This window comes from Paramormyrops kingsleyae, chromosome 18, assembly GCF_048594095.1.
Source record: "Paramormyrops kingsleyae isolate MSU_618 chromosome 18, PKINGS_0.4, whole genome shotgun sequence".
NCBI classification, from domain to species: domain Eukaryota; kingdom Metazoa; phylum Chordata; class Actinopteri; order Osteoglossiformes; family Mormyridae; genus Paramormyrops; species Paramormyrops kingsleyae.
Window position 1 is genome coordinate 17,156,367 of NC_132814.1, and position 20,375 is coordinate 17,176,741.

Here is a 20,375-nt window from a genome sequence, read left to right on the forward strand (position 1 = left end):
GTAACCGCCCTGACCAATAAATCATGCTCTCCTGGGAGACGCAGCAGAAAAGATCTCAGGCGTGACACTTGTTTGATGTAGCTGACAGACAGCCGCTCCATACCGGCCAATCATCCAACGCATCACATCAACCACATTAAGCTACAAGCTATTTCAGTCTAGGGGTGGAGGGGTGGGGGAGTTGGGATGAACAACCATCAAAAAATGCATGGCAGCCCAGATTTAATATTGAAACTTATTAAAATTTAATTTAATATATGACCAGTGTGCAACCTGTTGATTCAGTTAGAGTATCTATTGAAATAAAACAGGCAAATGTCAGACTCCATATAGAAGTCAAGCTATGCAATAAAACTAATGTAAGTGTTTCCACGCAGTAACACAATTGTTACATTTTATACCACTTAAAAAGTAGGAAATAATATCAGGGAAGAGTATAAGAATAAAACGAAGACACCCTTATGCTTCTTTTCCCTCATTTACTAATGTATTCAAAGCCCCGCAGCATTGCACCTTTACGTTAAGGCAAGGTTAAAATAAATCCACGATGTGACAAACTAGTACCAAGCCAAATGAATAATCATTGCAATATACAGCACCATTGCGTTCTCTGCTAAATGCAAACGCAATAAAAATAAGCTACCATAATTGATGACTGCATTATATTCTAGCTACGTCGTAAATAGCCTTAACTGCTTTCAACATGAAAAGGCTTTTAATAAATGCAAACGTAAAACTGAGACAGGAATCGAGTATAGAAAATAAAATGCGTAAAGTGCAACAACATTCTATTTTGCTGCTCATTTCGTTACAGCATTAACAAAAGATATTTGAGGCAAATGAACTAACTGACCAAGTTACGGAGGTCGCTCGCTAAGACAGAGACAGGAGTGCAAGTGACTGACAGGCGGGCAACTCCATTGGTAGAATATAAATTATAAAACTAATTAGAAAAATCCTTGTGGAGAAAAATTCATTTCCATGCACTGGGGGGAAGAATGTGTGTCTGTCTGTTGAGGGGGGGGGAGGGGGCTTGCTGAGAAAGTCAGGCAGGGCAGGAATACACAAATTAAAGAGTGAGCGCTTTTTAATTCGAACGTCAACCATTCATCAAAATCTGTCCGTCGCTACTAATAAGACACCTTTATCAAAGCAATGACAAGCATTTTAGAATAATCCATTAATTAAAATGACCAAAGGAGTCATAAATAAACAAACAAACTAAATTTATGGTGCAAGGAAGACATCTGCTGTTTTTATGAATTCTGCATGGCCTACACAAACCTCTCCTTAGAAAAGACTAAAGCTTGTCTTGCTTCTGTGATTCTAGATTTTTTTTTTAAATGGGGGGCATATAAGGGGCCATTATTCACACACAGAGGTAAATCTTATCATTAGCCAATGATATGTTTTGAATCTGAGTGTGACAGGGGAGGGGTCACTATGGAGGCCAATCAGCTTTCTGTTGGGGCCAGTGTCCCCGTGGCCCCGCCCCTGTATACACCCCTGTTGCTTTCCCACTATGTCGCCCTTCAAGTCACATGTAAGTACAAGAGACATATTAACTCCAAAACAACAAACAGCATATGAAGCATCTTCTGAACCAACCATGTTAGTACTGGTTACAGTTCTGAGAGCTTAATGAAGCGATAATTGAGCCATGCTCGAGATGCTGTCGTGCCAAATGAAAGCGTCTCCCAGACAGTTGCAGATGAGCAGCCACTAAGCTGTCACTCAAGGCAGTAGCAGGCCAGGCCTTCCCAACTGTCATTCACCCGAAGCGTCACACACATAAACATAGCAACGAGCACCACTGAAGCGATGCAGGTCCTGCCAGACCCTACTCACTCGCCCAGAAGTCTCTTGCCATGTCTACAGGAGCAGCCCGAGCCATATTAATGGTGGGGAGCCTTGATGGTGGAACGTCAGTTGTGAATATCGTTTCCGTGGCCCAAAGCGTAGGCTCTGTCACGTCTATATAAACGTCTGTGGTTTCAGTTGTGTCCATGTCCCAGTCTGTTGTTTTGGTTGCAGTTATCCATCCATCGGTAGTGTCAGTCGTAGCTATGCCCTCGTCTGTAGTTTCGGTGACAGCTGTTCCATCTGTCGTTTGAACTATGGTGACGTTCCAGGCACCATCACTTACTGGGGCTGAGACCTCAGCCATTAGCTGTGTAAATATTTTGCTCTCCTTTGGGTCACTCACCAATGTGACTGATGGCACAAGCACTGTAGTATTACTTTGGAACTCTGGGGCAGTAGTCTCAGGCAATTGTCCTTGGGTTTGCTCCATGGAATCCTTGGGGAGCTCTGAAGAGACTTTGGAGACGTGGCTGGGAAAGTCCTTGTTGGTGATATTGTGTGACCCTCTTTCCACGGTATTGTCTACTGTCCCCATTTCCCCCAAGGAGCTTGTCATGCTGCTCTCGTTCTCATCTTCAGGTATCCCTTCCCCTCCATCGTCACCAACAACTGCTCTAGGAAGCCCAAACTGGCTCCTCCAGTTGATATTCCTAATTCTCCGTGTAAAGTTCCTAGCCTTGCCGTCAACGTTGGCCAAAATAAAAACATGTCTTCTTTCCAATGGATTTTTGGAGGTCACTGTACAGAGCAACGGCATTACATTAAGATGTTTAAGAACAGAATCGGCAGCTTCAAATAAAGCAGCGACTAAGAAGTACCTCCTTTGAGTATGATTCATCTGCTACCCAAGCATATAGGCCAATGACACCAGAGTGGAGGAGGACACTCCATCACAACCTGTGCACCTAAATGAACATGTTAGTCTGATGCACACCAAACTTTTTCACAGGCAGACTGTGGCTAAACAGCGCCACCTAGAGGTTACATAACGGCTGAATGTGGTGAGAGTTGTCTTTGCTTGCAAAGTATGGCACAGAATATAGCTAGGCACTTTAGCCAGATAATACGTTTATATTCCTATTCAACAAACATCTGTTGAGCTGACACTCCTAATCATCGCTCATGGCCACAAATGGATGCCAGACATAACAGAGATCGAGTTTCTAAATGTGCCCTATAAAAACGCAACACTTTAAGAAAACTGGTATAATTATGACAAGAGATACCCAATATCATTTGACAGCATTGGGCATAAAAGCCATTTTGTGATAATTGTAGCCTGCTGGTTAAATACTTGGCAATAAACATAAAAATCACAAATCAGCATAAAGAGGTAATTGTCAATGCTTCGGCGATGACTGATGACCACCCATAATGCCAACTGATGCCAAACTTGCGCTATTCTTGTCAGATAAAACAAAGTCCTTACTGCATGCAAATATTAGGATAAATTATTCTACAAGCTGAGATCTGAAGGAAACGTCAACACTATAGCTATGTCGTAATTAGTGCGGAGAAGTGTTACTGTGTACGTTTCAGGGTCGGCTCTGCGTTAGGTTAGTGTTTGAAGGATTACGATCATGCTTAATCCTTCCAGATTGTAAGGGGAATCGGACGAGAGATGGAGGAAGAGGCATCAGTAATGAACATGAGAGGTGATCGAGCCAAGTGTTGATGTCTGCACCAGAGCACACATTTCACAAGTTGAGGTCACCCACTATTCTCTACAGGTCCCCTGTAGAATAACGAAACCACATTCCACCCAAAAGGTGCCATGGATCCAGGGATGTGGGTTGGCTTGCCCAGCATGGAAGAGGCTTGATTTTTACTTATTACAACACAAGAGGAGATACGTTGCTAATGCTTAGAGAATTATGCGTACAGGGAGGTTGGTTAGATTCACCAGGCCTAATTTTGTGATTTGTTTTTTTATCATACTAACTTCATGAAATGTGTCAAAGAAATGAAAAATCAGTTAAAAAAATATATACATATATGAATTAAACAGAGAGCAGGACCCCTGGAGGGCAGATGGGGCACTTACTTGTAAAAGAATAGCCTGAGTTTTCCAATGGAACAAACACAGAAAACAGAGAAAAACACAAAGAAACAAAAAAAGAAGAAAAGAAGGAAAAAGGTGAGAACGGAAACACAGAGGTGAACGTTAGCCAAAAATAGGCGGGGCGGTTGGGGGGGGGGGGTTTACGGGCACAGAAGCAGCAGCCAGGTCAAAATGCACACGCGGGCATGAGTGTGGGCAGAATCTCCATTTGAGTCGCAAAATGGCCCCGATTCGCCGGAGAAAGACGTGGCTGACGAGGAGCTCAAAACAACATGAAAAATGAGAAAGATGAAATGCAGATCTGGGGATTCTCCTCCGGCAATGCGGATCTTATCTGTACATCACACCTCAGGCTCCCAGGACACTGCATGCAGAATATTTTCAATATAAGACGCAGATTATTCCAAAAGGATAAATATTGCCTTTTGTGTAACTTGACTACACTGACCTACTGATCGAAGCCACCCAATAATAATAGCCAGACCGAAAATCCCAGTGTTAAAACACTGAAGAAGTAATTACGAACTGCTCAAGAAGATATGCAACTTTCCGACAAGCCCTGAGAACGTGAAATGCTCCCTAAAAACGGTGGCAAAATGGAGTCAATGCCAGTAGACCCAGCAAAAGCCTCAAGACCATTAAACAATTGCCCTCCATTAATTACGCAGAAGGTCCCCAAACACTGCTTTAGAGCAACAAATCAAAGAGCCCATTTGCTTGGAAGACTCTTGCTTTCTAAACACACATTACTTGCGGGCAACTTAAAAGTAGCAAACCCAGTTATAACCTTGTTTATGGCTGCAGTAATACATTTAAAAAGCAATTACATACTTCATGGGTATTTATTAGCTGTCGAATGCTAATACACCTTAGAAGGTTATGGAAAACCCTGAATTATTGGCTGTATTTATCAGTGACTGAGGCGTTAGCCATCTAAGCCAGTGTAGCATTTTGGGACGAACAGCTACTTGTACAGCAGAATTCCCCAAGTTGTTGATTCTGATTGGCCCCCGCTGATGGACCATTACTCTGTCCCCTGCAGGCACTTGGACCTGATTCTTTCAATGGGAGCGGTGAGGGTTGGTCTTTGGGGTCCTTCCAGCTGGAAGCAAGCTATTAGCATCGGGACAGGACAGGAGAGAGAGAGTCGCACACAAAACACACAGTGTACATTGCAGGGCCGGGAGAAAGAGGTGGTCGCTGAGGGCTCCCCCTGTAGGCTAAAGGGTGGACTGTCAGTGCAGCTCAGCCATCGTCCAATCAGGAAGCGTACTGGGCGGGGACAGCTGAGGAGGGGACAGGGTGTGGGTACAGCTGGAGGGGACAGGGCAGTACTTACGGACTGGCTCTGTCCTAAAATCTTTGGGTGCGCTGCTCTCTCCTTCACCTTTGCCATTGATGGCTGACATCTTCACCTCGTAACTGGTCACCGGTTTCAAACCCGTGATGGTGATCGTGTTTATACCTGGGAAACCAAACGTACAAAAAATACATCTTAAAACTGTTGGAAAATTCGCCTTTGCTTTCATTTATAGGCAAAAACGAAAGATTATGGACAAATAAAAAGTTATTGGCAAAGTTCTCACTTTCAAAACATAGATTATGTAACATAAATATGCAAAAATACGCTTTAATGACCCTTAAATTCCTCAGTGCTGCCAAGGAAGACTCTGAGAGTATGACAAGCCACCGCCAGCCGATTTCCATGACCTGACACGGTCTCTAACAGACAGTTACAAGTGCCTGCCCCCCTCCCAGAAGGGAATATTAAATTCATCCCGTGAAGCTGCTTGTCACGTTGACTGCATCAAAAAGTTTTGATATTCAACCAAAGCTGCAGAGATTATGGGGCGTGTTCAGGATATATTGGGCCAGTTTTTAAACAAATCACTCAGTTTGCACGCGGCTGTGAAAATTTTATGGGGAATTGTGCTTTGCTTGGGTGCGCAGAAAAAAAGCCATTATTATGGAACGAGCATGTAAATCCTATAAAGGTGAAAATAAAAACACAGACAGGCGATATTTTAAAGGACGAAGACAAGCATGTCGATTTAAGTCGGGGTGGGTGGGGCGCGGATTAATCCGGGTGTGAGTTTCCAGGCCTCAGCAGGACGTTAGCGCTCTGCCTGTGAGGACGAGATGGGATTTTTCCAAACGGCACAGAGATGGGATGAGGCCATGGGGCTGGCCTCCGGAGGGGGGGCTCTCACTGAGCTCTGTCACCCTGGCTGTCCAAGATGGCAGAGTGTTTGTTTTTAGAGACAGACACTGTCATAATACAAGAAGAAAAAATAAAGAAATGAGAAAACAGAATTGTGATGCCTGTCAGCTGGACTAAGAATAGCTATTTAGCTTGGGAATGACTGTATTCACCATAGTTTTCCATGACTGTGAGGAGTCACATAGGGCTACAGACTAACCGTGTGGCATAGGCGTGGGCGATATCATCTAAAATTATTATCAAGGTATTTTTCGATTTTTTTGATGGTGACGGTATTTTTTTTTTTTTAGTTTTAGTTTTAGCAGGATTAGTATGTCCTGTCCCTTTACATAAGTTGAAAGAAATATTTTAGAATACAATAAGTACACTTTAATTGCTAATGCATTTGGGTATGGGTAGATTTATTTTGAAAAGATACAGAAAGTGACATAGGTGATGTTTTCTCATATTTGTTTTATAATTTTTGGAGTAACAATGCAAAGGGAATGACAAGCCGCTTCAGCCGAAAACAGTGCATTTTACATTTCATTTCGACTGAAACGCAAGGTTGCCAACTTTGGTCAGCTGGCTGGAGTGGGATTTTCAATTTGAGGCAAGTCTGCCACACATTCACACGTATTTAACAGTTTTACTACCTTGTAAATGGTTTTTAGGGTTTGCATACTACCCCAATGCTTCTGATGCAGCTAATTTTAGGTTTATAATGGAATAATATAGATTTGCTGTAAGATTTCTTGTGTTAGTGTGAGAGTCTGAAAGTGTGAGTGTCACGCCAGATGCGTGAGTGTTGGCAACCCTGAACATTTTTTTTTTTAATTGTTTCACCTGAATTGATTTGTATAAAAATAACTTTAGACAGCTGTTAAACAATGTAAACTTTGACGAACATGAAGTCGCCTAAAAACTACGGCTATTTATCCAACATTTTATCAGATACTGCTTTTTACGCTTTACGGTTTCAGGACAGAGCAGCCACTCTGTTAGGAGCATTATGGCTTTTTGGTGGAGGGTGTTAGATTCGCTGCTGTTATTAACACTAATGGCACATTAGCGCAAACAAAAGGGCTGCATAAGCTGAAGTGTGTCTTGCTTGAAGGTTAAAGGAGTTTGGTGTTCATTGGCATGGGAAACGGGCAGTTCTAGTGTTAACTGGGTAGCTGTGCGCTTTTCCACACGCCATGCATGAAGACTGCGGCACATATATACGCTGATTTAGCAAATATATTTTACTTTTTAATTTGCTAATATATATATATATGTAACCAGGTTAATTTGTTTAATGTGTATAATTACACAACATCTGTTTACTTTGAATTTGTTCATTTGCTATCGTGACACCCTGTCATAGTCTGTAATAGAAAAATCACGCAACGCAGATAAACTGGTTACATATAGTATATAAGCTTTGAAGTAAATAAAATGCTTTATTTTTTTATAAACAGGCTGTTGTAGACTTCTCCCAGTGTTACCAGTAAAGGCCAAATCTACATCATGGCGCACGATCACACCAGTAATGAGTATGAACTGGTGTGCTGCCCACCCCTAGTCCTTTTGAGAGCACAACCTTATAGTGGTGCTAGAACATTTGTGAACTCTTTTCTCTATAAATATTACCTAAAACATGATCGGGGGTTTTCAGATTCCTAAAACTAGATAAAGAGAACCCAATTAAATGATCGACAAATAAACATAATATTTGTAATATACTTGTAAACGTGTAATGATTTGTGTCATTCGTTTTACTGGGTTGTTTTTATCGAGTTTTAAGACGCAAGTCAAAATCCAATCTCAGTTTAGGTTATATTAATGCAGAAATATCTAGAAAATTCTCCAGGGTTTACCAACTTCCTAGCACTGCTGTAAGCGCGGAGCCCCCACGTCCAGACCTGCTCAGAACCGCACTCCCCACATCACTCACACGCCTGGCCCGTTCAGGGGTTTTAAGTTCCCACCCCCGCACTGGACTCGGCGCCAAGGTTTGGCACACGCCCCGTCTCCCCTCCCGGCGACACCGAATCGATATGCCGCTTGGAGTATGACTGACAGCGTAATTTTCAGGCCTGCCGCCTCCCGTTATCTCTCTTTCCCTCTGTCCATCTCCCGCCCCCCCCCTTTGCCTCCCTCCCCCACCATGTGGGGCTCACCGTCATCGGAGGTGTATTTCCGGCTGGTCCAGTTTCCCTGGTTCAGAAGACGCCACTCCACCCTGTACTTGAGCACGGGAACTCCGCCAGTGGCGTCGGGCTCGTCGAAGTGCACCACGGCCGTGCTGGAGTAGGGCACTACCTGCTCGATGAACGGGGCGGAGGGCACCTCTGTGGGGAGGGGGAGGGGCGGGTTGTTACCCGGGATGAGTTTCTGAATCGTTATTTCTCAGCTGCGACCACTGAATTTTAACACTGGCTTTCGATTCCATTAAAATACTACGTGACATTTTTATCAGAACGGCAGGAGCCACGTTACTGCAATACGTCGCCCCCATTTTAGAAATTACCAGAACTATCCCCCGTGCTTCCTTACACTAACTGGTCCCGATTAGATCTTTCCATTATGTCCATACAAGAAACCTGGTGTGGATAGTGACCTAAAGCACATATTACAGCTAAGATGGAAAAAACAGCAAAAAGAGCAAATTAAAATGTTTCAATTTTATTACGTCAAACATTTTTTTTTCTTGTTATTCACTGGTGCGACAAAGGTAATAATGCTAAATTTGTAACCGATCAACCAGAGATGGGTTCCTGTATAGCACATGGTGATAAGCAGGAAGGGGCGGTGGCGCAGCTACTGGCAGCCATTACTAGTCACTGGCGGATGGATATTGGTGGTTACTGGGCATATGCATACGAGTGGTTCTTAGGCGGATGGATACCAGTGGTTACTAACCTGCCTGAATGAGGAGGAACTCCTTGGATTCTGTGCCGACCGCATTGGTAGCCGTACAGTTGTAGCTGCCAAAATCTGTCTGTGAGTCGGGGGTGACCTGGAGCAGGGAGAGTGAGAGAGACTGAGACGTGTTCCCTGACCTCCTTCTCCCGGTAACCTTGAGCAAAACAAGCATTCATTTTCCCAGCTGGTCGCTTTGAAGGGCTTCCATGGCTGTGGGGTGGTCTTTGGCGCCGGTCCCCCCTCGGTAATTAAAGATGGGCACGGGCACCAAGCCCACCGCGGAGCCATCACCCCTAGGAAGCCCAGCCATCCAGGATCTGGGCTGTTTTGGCCAAAATGGACAGAGACGAGGGAGTGGTTTGGGAAAGGGCTGGAGAACAGTAAGGACTAACTGCGGCGTGAAGTCCAAGGCCTTCACACTCTGCTCCTCTAGTACATGGGATGTGTAAAGTTACACGCACCACGTGAAGGGAGATACTATGACCACTGGAGGGCAGCTGTGTCCATCACATCCAGGCTCTTTGGAGAGTACCTCCAACTCCACCTGTATCCCTATGGAAGCCAAGGAGGGACTATTCCCAGCCCTGTGACTTGTGGTCCACAGGAAATGCGCTAAGGGAGCAGGGTGGCCCCGGCGGACCATACCTCCAGGTGGCTCGCCTCAGGCGTGTTGAAGATCTTGATGTTGGTGGTGTTGGGGCCGGGCAGCTGCTGGCTGTCACGGAACCAGGTCACAGAAGCTTCCGGGTGGGCCAGCACCTCGCAGCTGATGTTGGCCGGGTTCCCCTCCCAGGTGTACACCGTCACCTTGCCTTGGACCTTAGGTGCATCTGCAATGGTACCAGGGCCATCAGTGTGGAAATGGGATATGAAGCCAGTATAGTCATCTTTTTTTTTTTTTTGGAATTGGATTCTGTGGCTGGCAGCGAGATACATAAGTACTGAGTAGAGGATCTTAGCAAGTCAGGAGGCTGTTTGGTTCGGCTTGAATGCAGTAGATTAGCAGGGGAACAGCTTGTTATCAGTCGGCCGCATTTTGTGTTCTCCATCTTAAATGCTTCTGTGCTGCCTATCTGTGTGATTTTTTCCCTTGTGGCATGGAGATGATGTGGATCACACTCCCAAGAATTCCATCTCGAGTCGGATAGCAGTCTTCCGGAGTGGTGATCTGACGGCAGAGCCAGGATGAGGAAACTCACCGCCGGCCGCAAGGGGGATGGATCGGGAAGCTACTCCTAAGGTCAGTGGGAACACAGTTTGTTCTGGCTGGAGGTACTGGGGGCTTTGGGTATTTTGTTTTTTTTTTTTTGGAGGGGGTACAAGCTTCTCATTTTCACATTCCAGGCTTTGCCTCTCCCCCGCTTCTGGCTATTAACCCTCCCCAGCAAAGATACGCTCTCTGCAGCGTCCGCTACGGCATTCCAGAAGCCGGCTGAAGACACCCAGCGGGTCCCTTATTAAAATTCAGGAGGAAACGGGTCCCTTTCAAGCTGCTCCCGGTCGGGGTAATGGCAGCCCTCATGCCCTGAGACATAAAGCACGCTCTCTGTGGACCCTGTGTTTTCCACAGTGCCCACAGCGTCAGCAATTTTGTCTGATCTGGGATCAGTTTTCACTGGACGATGTCATTCGGCGCCATCGGACGTGTGCCCTCAGCCCCGGCCCAGACAGAGAATCTTTTTATACCCGATTACGAAGTCTTGCCATGCGCAGAACCAGAACCCAACGACTCAGACACTGCCTAATTGCAATCAAATCTATTTTATCAATTGTGTATTCTGATGCTATCGCACATAACTGCTTGTTTGAGGCACTTGGAAAATTAATCCAATTAGCCTTTTGTTACCTGTCATTTTCGAAATGGTGTTTGCCAAAGAATGAAAGTGAACTGCAACTTCACGGGACGGGGTAGCAGCCTGGAGAGTGCGGTAAAATCAGATAGCGCTAATGTCTTTACTCTGTATCTTTCATCCCCTAAATTACATCTGGGTGGCTAGCATGCCGTTTCGTCAGGCAGAAAATTCGATCGTACTCGAGTGACGACGCTACAGATTAAAAGTTAGGGCAAGAAAAATGCGGTCGTGACACGAGGCGGTGTTTAAAGTTTGAGATCGCTTCGCTCATAATGGGCTGTGAGCCTCGCTGACGTGTCATCTGGAGTGTTCCAGTGTTTTATCCCCGAGTGCGGCTCTTGTTATTCTTTCATTGCTGTAATTGTATTCGAGTGTGATATGTGACATCATTATCGATGTCGATGTTTCTACACAAAGCGATTTCATTCATTTGCTGGGTTATTCCTGTGTTTCTCAGCCCGGTGCTCGGGGACCCCCAGACAATCCCTGGTTTTGCTCCCTTCCAGGTCCCAATACACTTATATACCAAGTATTCGTTGTTCTTGATTGTTTGATTCGTTCTTGATTGTTTGGTTTGTCGTTGATTATTTGGTTCAGGTGTGCCTGGGGCTCCCGGAGGACTGGGTTGAGATGTATTTTGTCATTCTGCCTGAAACCCGTATGGATCCCCAGGCCTTGGGGACCCTCAGACATTCCTCATTTTTGCTACCTTCCAGGACCCAACACACTGGTACCAGCTATTTGGTGCTCTTGATTGTTTGACTCGTTCTTGATTGTTTGACTCGTTCTTGATTGTTCGATTCGTTCTTGATTGTTTGATTCGTTCTTGATTGTTCGGTTGAGGTATGCCTGCGGGTCCCCAAAGACTGAGTTGAGAAACATTAGTATAATCTCTATAAAGCCCACATGGGTTTAGATTACATGCGGTTGTGTCCTCCAAATCACTCTATTCATTTCTTAACCACTGAGCTCTCTACTGCTGTCCCACACCTCGCAGTCATTAAGTTGATTGGCAGCTCTGACGAAGTGGGCTGTCCTCTCAGACCCAGGAACAAATCAGGTAGACCAGTAGACATTGCGTATACAAAATTCCAGGTCCTTACAGCGTACTTCCAGGTACATGGCCTGGGCATCCTGCCCAATGGGGTTGCGTGCCGTGCAGAGGTACTGGCCAGCATCAGTGAACTGGACATACTTCAGGGTGAGGGAGGAGACACGGGCATGGCTGCGCACCTCCACATTGTCATCCAGACTCTAGGGGGCGCAAGAGAGAAACAGAGAGAGAGAGCATTGAGCGTGATGAAACTTCCCTTTATTCCCAATCAAATCAACAACTCAGAACTTGCGTGTCAAAACCTTTTTTCTTGCTTTGTATATATGTATGCAAAAAAAAGCGGAGAGGTATTTTTTCATCTTTGTGTATCAAATCATATAATGAAAAACAGGCCTTCTGCTTGCAGGCAGTCTGGACCAACACTAGATGCTTCATTGCTAGGTTCAGTTTTACTCACAACGGGGCCCATATCGGCCAGCCTGCCACTACTCATAAACTTGGCACCTTTGTGCCTATAAACTTCCCGTTATTGTGAAGACTGGCAGTGCTACTTAGAGGAGCGAGTTCAGACAAACCAGGGGCAACTGTATAGGATTTTTAAGGCGGGGGGGGGGGGGGGGGGGGCGAGCATGAGAAGGGCCAACCTTATCATTAGCCAATATGTTTTGAATTGGTGAGTGACAGGGGAGGGGGCAATCACCTTGGACTGAGGCGCCGCCCCCTTTACACAGCCCTGAGTCAAACCTCTGAAGTGTCTGTGACATTGTAACGATTATGTTAATGACACTCGTTTCGGTCCTGCGGCCATACAGCGCGGCAGTTACAGAACCGTCATCGTGTGAGGAGCACTGGATTCTTTCTGGAAGGCTCACGTCGCCATGGCTGTGAGTGAAGTCCTTGCAGCTCCTTCTTCATTCACCTCCCCCCCCCCACATTAAAGGACAGCACTACCGCTTGATTAATCCTGATTCAGAAGCATAGCCTGCTGACCAGAAAGATTGAAAAAGGACGCAAACAATCAAAGACTTGCAGAACACTTAATGACTTCAATTTATATTAGCAGCCTCTTGTAACTTTAAAAAAAAAAAACCCAAGGAACACGATTATTATTATAAATGCTGGCGCAACAGCACTGATCACAGCTGCATGTTAATTGGAAAGTACACAATTTCCAGGTAACAATTCCCAAACACACCCACTGTCTGCCATTGTCATGTTGGCATTATGAGCTATTTTGAAACAATTTCAGTATAATTACATATACTTCAAAGCAATGTCTAAAACTCTGACAGCATAATTCATGTTCCTTTAAATAAACTCATTCTTGCTCTGAACAATCAACATCCTTATTACGACAAGAGCGTTAATGACAATTCCCTGTAAAAATACACGTGCACTTTCTTCTACATTTTATCTTTTCGAAATGCTGAGATATAACAAAAGAGAGAGGGAAGTGCAGATTATCTGAATAGAGGTTGATTCGCATGCTGCAGTGCACATTCTGTACCATAAGTCGTCCCCTACGGTGTGTTGTAACAGAAGACCACAAGGAGGTCACAGGGCAGCGTGTTGAGACCGTAACACCTAGAGTCACGGCGACAGAGCCGGCTGGTGGCCGCTGTTATACAGAACGCCAGGCCGTCAGTCGGCACTGGCTGACGTTACGATAATCGAGAAAATTACGATGTGTTTTTTTTAAGCAGATGCTCTAATCGTAAGTAATGTATAATTGGAAGCCGGGTCAGACAGTACCGGAAGCAACTGGCAGTTAAGGGCCCTGCTCAAGGGCCCAACAAGAAAACCACTCCGCTGACTCCAGGATTTGAACTAGTGACCTTGCGATCATACACGCAGCGTCCTAACAGGCTGAGCCATACCCATATGTGACCAGCCACACCGGCTTGCCCTGTTCTAATCCCAACACACAGCCTGTAACTGAGATGAATTCCATGTATTTATTAGTCATGCAGGCTGACACACCATCACTTGACATATTAAAATAACTACTCACGACTCCCCCCCCCCCACCCTGCTTGCCCTCGGAAACTGTCTTTTTACCACCCAAACAGAAGGACGGAAAGAAAGGGAAGGTTACCAGCTCTCACAGGGCCGGACCTGACTCAGGGACCTTGGTGTTGTGCTGATAAGACGATAGGTGGGCGGTGGGACGACAAGCGTGTGGCGTCCCTCCGCAGGACACTCCCTCCCCGGGAAATGGTAAGAGCAGCTCTATTGTTCGCGAGCGATGGTGTGCAGACCCCCCCCCCCCCCCGGTCCCGACCTCTTCATGCTGGCATGTGATTTATACCTACACCAATATCTGATGTGACCCCCCACCCCCCCGCCGCCTCCTTGTGGCTGCTCCTGCTCTGCCGCCGTTATCTCCTCCTCCTCCTCCTCCCCGGATGTGTGAATGTTGCGGGCCGCGCCAACCGCTGCAGAGTCGGGGCCCGGATAAGAGGATAAATGCACCGGGGCACCGGCGGTGCAATTATAATAAACCTCCGACAGCAGGATACCTGCAGGGGGGCCGACTACAGCTCTGCTCAGGAGCCTGGGAAAATGAACCCCTGGGGGGGGTGGGGGGGCTGGTTTCATTAAAGCACTTCCTGAACATACACAGAAGAAGCCTGTCAGTCAGGCAGACCAAGTTCTCTTCCTCCTCCTCCTACTATTGGGATTTTTTTTTCCGGGGCCAGACCATGAATAGCCTAGCAGTGGCTCCTTTTTAGCTTGTTTAACTGCCTATTGTACAGTTATACAGTGACCCAAAGGATCTGACCGGGACTACTTTTGTAATTCCGCAGACTCATCATCAAAAGAGGGTGAGTTACATTGTAATTATTTAGTATATGCTTCAATCCAAAGTGACACCCATTTTTGAGATGAGTCAGACTGGCCCAGAAGCAACCGGGCCCAAAGGAAACCTCACTCTGCTGACCACGGGATTCAAACCAGCGATGTACCGCTCACCATGCATAGCATCCTCACCCTCTGACCCACATACTGCCCAGATAATAACGGGGAAAGCAGCTTTGTGTCACCTGATGTGACAATAACAGACTGTAGGGCATTACGGTTGGCAGATTCAGATTCGTAACTAGCTGAGGCATTTCTTCTAAGCCAAGGCGGGCAGCAGACTCAGGCCAATCGGGCAACAATTTGGTCCCGGCACAGTCTGGGCAGCCGGGTGTAACCTGTGTAATCCAAGCTGCCCCCCCCCCCGCCCCATGACTAGCCGCCCCCACCACAGACGCCGCAGGCAGTAATGCCTGTAGTAACTCGATTTGAAATGAGCCGACTTAGCAGCGAACCAGGCTGGTGGGAGAGCTAAGTGACGTCGGGGGGGTTCTCAGCTCAATACAATTCCTCACCTAACTCTCTGACGCATCTTACTATTGAGCCCCCCCCCCCCCCCCCGCCCCTAAAGAAACACTGGGAATGGATGGTAGTGATTCTTGGTCCCTAACACCAAGAAACCCTGAATTTTATATACAGTATATATATATATATGTGTGTGTGTGTGTGTGTGTTCAGTGCCACTGAACGCAGTTAAGTGCTTGTTCCTCTCTGCAATGAATGGGAGGCGATCACATGTGAGGTACAGAGGGTTCCGGCTCTCAGAACTACAAGTCAGCCGCTATCTATAATCTGTCCCATGTCATTGGCTGGATGCACCATCTAAGATGGGCAGCGGGGGAGGGGGGGGGATGTACACAAGTGACCCGTGATACTCAACAATGCTGTGCTGATGCAAAATGGAATCAAACTGGCATCGCAGAAGCTCGATTTACCCCATTTACTATGTCCACTATGTGAAGTATCTAACTACGATCTTGGTGATCTGTGCTTTTGAAAGAATTATTTCCAGTATTTCTCCTCAGTTTAGCAGTCACTGTTGTACATGTCAGTCCATCCATCCATCTTCTGCATCCACATCATCTGGGGTGTCAATCTTTTATACATGACAGTATATCTTCTCATGTATTTAGCAACTAACAATAAGTCACTTCCTCGTTAATACACTGGAAATTTGCAAAAAGACAGAACCTGAAACTATTTGTGTATTCCCGGAGACTTCCCGGAGCTACCCCAGAGGAATATGACACCTCTTTCTGGCCCATGTTTACTAAGCGCTTGTTTGTGGGATTTGACAGGAAACAAATCTTTAATCATCTTTTTTTTTTAAATTATGACAACCAATGTGCCAGTGGAATCTGAATTTTCAAAAATATCCCACACGCCCCATATGCTACAGAACAAGAAACAAATCTTGACGTAATTCTGAAATCAAAACAAAGAGAAACCATTGTCTCCTGTGCAGGAGAAGTATTAGAAACTTGAGAAACTAACATTTAATAGCTTTATAAAGCGTCTGATTTTCATAAAAAAAAGTAAATGTGTATAAATCTTTTTAATTGGATATACAGGCTCTCAAGATTAAACTGGATAATGGATGAGTGAACCTCTGTAAGCCTGAAGTGGTAGATGAACTGTTTGGGTTGGTTAAATTGGTTAGTCCATGGCTAGGCAAATCCAAACATCCCTGGATGAATCCATGGCAGAGAAAGGAGTGTTGGCTTTCCCTGCTCCTGACGGCCATCCCAGAGCGGGTGAGCGAGAGAGACCAGCCACCTATTAGTCACCATGGACATCAAGATGACTGCCATGCCAGGGCACGGCCTTGGGGACCAAGTCTATTAGTTACCAAGGTTACCAACTGTCAGGTTTGGAGTTTCTGGGTTTGGATTGGCTGGGGAGGGCCAACACCCCTACTCTGGCCTACCACAGGGAGGCGCTAACATTAGTAAACTAAAGTCTGGCTACGTAAGTAGTAGCCATACCTTGTGGGTCTCGGGTCGAGTCCAGGAAGCCTGGAGAAAACAAAGGAACAAAAAAAAGGCGAAACAAAGAAAAAAATCCTTAAAAATCTTCAGTCACAGTTCAGGCATGCACTGCACTGAAATGCACATGCATAATTTTCTAAGAATGCAGCCCGCATTTTACCTGTTGTGGTCCAGTGATATAAGCTCATGTTAAAAGATGCATGTGTTCAGTAAAAAAAAAACAACAAACATGTTAATTAGCATATTCACACAATTACAGTTCAATTAATTCACGCATACAGTTTTAACAGGTATATTAAACAGTTAATCAATGCCTGGAATTTCGTTTTAAGCAACACATCTTTACTGACGATGTATTAACTGCTACACAAGGCATTACATGCACACCGAAAGATTTTTTAGTAATTATCTATTTGACTGGGCTAATTCAACCATTTGATTAATTAAAGTTTATACTATATTTAATATGATTTTTTATGTCAATGGAGTATCTAAAGAGCTTACAGTGGTATCAAGGCTAAACTGTCCCTAATTAAAATCATACTAAGCCCTAAGGAAACTTGTTTTACTTCTGGGACAGAATAATTTAAACTATTTAATGCCTGTACTGTAATTTCAGTCCATAACTTCCTTTTTCAACAAAATTGCCGAACCTCAAACAAATATTTTCATATTTATAAACAAGCGCTTTGCATATCAGATTGTTCTAGAATTTGTATTTGCTGAGAAATAAATTTGACCTGATTAATAAAACATCCTCACATTTTAGGTCTAATACAGATAATGACTCATAAGAGGTTATGGAAAATTTCTTAACTGATCACTGTCGTTATTAAGGAGAAACTTCCTAGCCACATTATGTGGAGATGTGGTCTGTTTGACCGTGTTTTCTGGCCATGTATGTGTCCCTCTGGCTCCACGGTGACACTGCTTGGACCCCTACGAAGCTGTGGGTCACACTCTCGCCACCACGTGTTACGCTAGTCGGCATGGCCCATGTAATCACGCGCGGTCAGAGGAGCAAAAGCTTCCTCCCCACACGAGTCGCCAATGGACACTGTGTCGAGGGTGAGAGATTGGATGAGATTACCTCGCAGTTAAGGGGGACGGCATTAAAGAAATTCTTTGTGGCTTTGAGGAGTCTCGCATTGATTAGAGGCTGAGTAATATATCACAAATCTGGCCTCATCAAAAATTTTGATGCTGTAAATTTTTTTTTAGTCTGTATAATGTGGAATCACAATCAATGCTACAGAGTTACATAGACATTCATTTATTTTGTTTTGCATGTGCACAGTGACAATGAAGTTGACTTAGACTTTGTCTATAGAGCTGGATATGTATACCCAGAAAACAGACTTTATTATAGTATATTAAAATAATGATTTATATTAAAATGTAACGTTTTTTTTTTTGCTTAGTGGAATCATTTACTCCAGCCAGCCTTTACTTCGAAAGTAATCTGTGTAATTTCTACGCCAGGGCTGGGTGGATGTACTGTAAAGGGTCTTTTGTAGCCTTTAACAGGCACTCACTGTTGTTTTTTTTTTTTCCCCAGGGCCTGGTGGCGGTTCTGTCCGTGTCGTGGGAACTCGGAGCCACATCGATGCAGCATAGGGCCGCCTCTCAGATGAAAGGGCCGGGGATGCTGGGAATTGCCAAACGTATGGCCCCGTATATCGCTCCAACCTCGTAATGGATTCCAATTTCAGGCTTGTTATTAAAACCAAGCTTATGCGGGAACAGTACCCCCCCCCCCCCAACATAAAACAGATGTTAATTAAGGGGGGAAGGACATTAAGTGTACATCTAAGAGAGAAACTGTCTTCCCAGCAATGGAACAAGTACCTTTAAAAGTTAAATAGTGGTGCTAATGTACACTTTGATTATCAAATTAATTTCAAATATGCATTTAACTTGCAGACTGAAAGACTCATTTCTCTAGTCAACTTTAATATCCCTTCCATCTCCAAAGGATTCTCACTCTAATAGGTAATCAGTTTTATCCCTCCGGTAATTTGTCACTGACTACATTTTCAAACTTTGTTAACTACTTAAAGGCAAACACTAGTGATGTTTATTAATCCTATTTAAGTTTCTAAAATGAATACTATATTACCTCTAGGCCTCTGCAAACTAAACAGTAGTTTATGAATATTTATGATAATAGTAGACTTGTTTGATAATAGTAGGCATTATTTGGTCATTTTTACTTTAAATTGTATTTCATTGATTTTTGTTTATTTAATAATTTTTTTATTTTAATTTTATTTTTCTAGCTATCATGAATATGCGTGCTGATCTCTGTGAACATGATGAATTGGCCTGTAACATGGATAAATAAATAAAATTATACGAATGGATAACTATGGGAAGTTGGGATGAGGAGACACATGATGGGAATGACCAAGGCACGCTCAAATCTGACAGGTCTCGCCATTAGGGGGCCCTGCGTTCCGACGGATGGGAGCCTGGCTTTAACGGAAGGCAGAAGGCTTCCCATGGAGATGGCATTCCTGAAAGCCGGCTGTTGCGATGCTGTCACGGGATTAAGATCTTGGAAAGGGCCGCAGATGTGCGCTTCCTGTCTGTCCAGCCTATGTGTCAATCAGGCCTTTGCTTTGCTTTTCATGGTCACACTTCTGCTTTCTAACGCATGCTCGCCTCTGACAGCATTCCGCAGTAGTGTGTCACTACAGTTTCGTCCGCAGGGTTCCATTTGCAAAATATTAAATAATAACTCATGTTATACATATAATTAGGAGGCAGGATGCTACAGTGACTGCGAATCAACGATTGGAAATCGCCTCTTACAAACAGGCGTCACGTGTCGGCGGATTTTCACGCATTCTTCGGAGCTACAATTCCGTAAGGGATACTTTGGCGGAATCTGTGCTGTAATAAAAACATGTCCATTCAAACGTAAGCTCCATTCCCTTCCTATGTTGTGAACAATAAAATTAATTGCCGCATGTAAGAGATATTGTGTCTTAAGTAGAACTGGACTGCAAAGTTCAGTTGATCAGAGAAAGTTGGCTCAAATGCATTTTATCAATGCAAGATATCATAGAGATGAAGCAAGACCACATCGCCGTGTTCAGTCTCTCTATTTCTGAGTCTGTGCCTCAGACACTCTGTCAGACTTCGTCACGACACGCCGGCTCCTTGTGTTCTTCTTCGTTCACATCACACACTGCGGTTACACAACGTTCAAGTCAAACCTGACTTTTTGCGGAATATTTGCACGAACTCCCCATATGTCAGTCAGTGGATTACCAACCAAGACCAGTGATCCATTCAGCCTTATGGGTTGACTAAGCTATAAGTAGCAGACAGGGGTGTTCCAAGTGCCTGGACCGGATCCTTGATTAACTGAATCCACCGGAGGTGATCGTGTCAACTGCACAGCCTTGTTGACTCTCTAATCTGCACTCAACCTGTCCCGTGCCTTTAAACTGGGCCCAGCGCCCCCACTCAACCATTACCTTACCTGTCACTAGAATTGGGTAATTCAGGTCCCGAGAGTCCAGACCAAGATTTTGTTTCAACCAACCAGCTGAACATAAAAAGTTGCAGTCTGTCTGGA

At 44.8% G+C, this 20,375-nt stretch overlaps 1 protein-coding gene across 14 annotated transcripts in view; it reads right to left on the reverse strand.

The window, feature by feature from the left end:
* ncam1a (neural cell adhesion molecule 1a) overlaps positions 1–20,375 on the reverse strand; it is a 164,534-nt gene that overhangs the window by 23,067 nt on the left and 121,092 nt on the right. For 5 of the 14 annotated variants that reach the window (XM_072701883.1, XM_072701882.1, XM_072701890.1 and 2 more), the window contains 6 exons: positions 16,787–16,816; positions 11,992–12,142; positions 9,681–9,865; positions 9,033–9,129; positions 8,291–8,461; positions 5,265–5,390 (listed from right to left, as the gene is read on the reverse strand). In XM_072701883.1, the coding sequence (XP_072557984.1) occupies positions 5,265–5,390; positions 8,291–8,461; positions 9,033–9,129; positions 9,681–9,865; positions 11,992–12,142; positions 16,787–16,816 (760 nt within the window). Of the gene's footprint in view, positions 1–1,848; positions 2,602–3,907; positions 3,923–5,264; positions 5,391–8,290; positions 8,462–9,032; positions 9,130–9,680; positions 9,866–11,991; positions 12,143–16,786; positions 16,817–20,375 lie in introns of all 14 variants that reach the window. The other 9 variants (XM_072701878.1, XM_072701880.1, XM_072701881.1 and 6 more) reach the window with 4 other exon arrangements.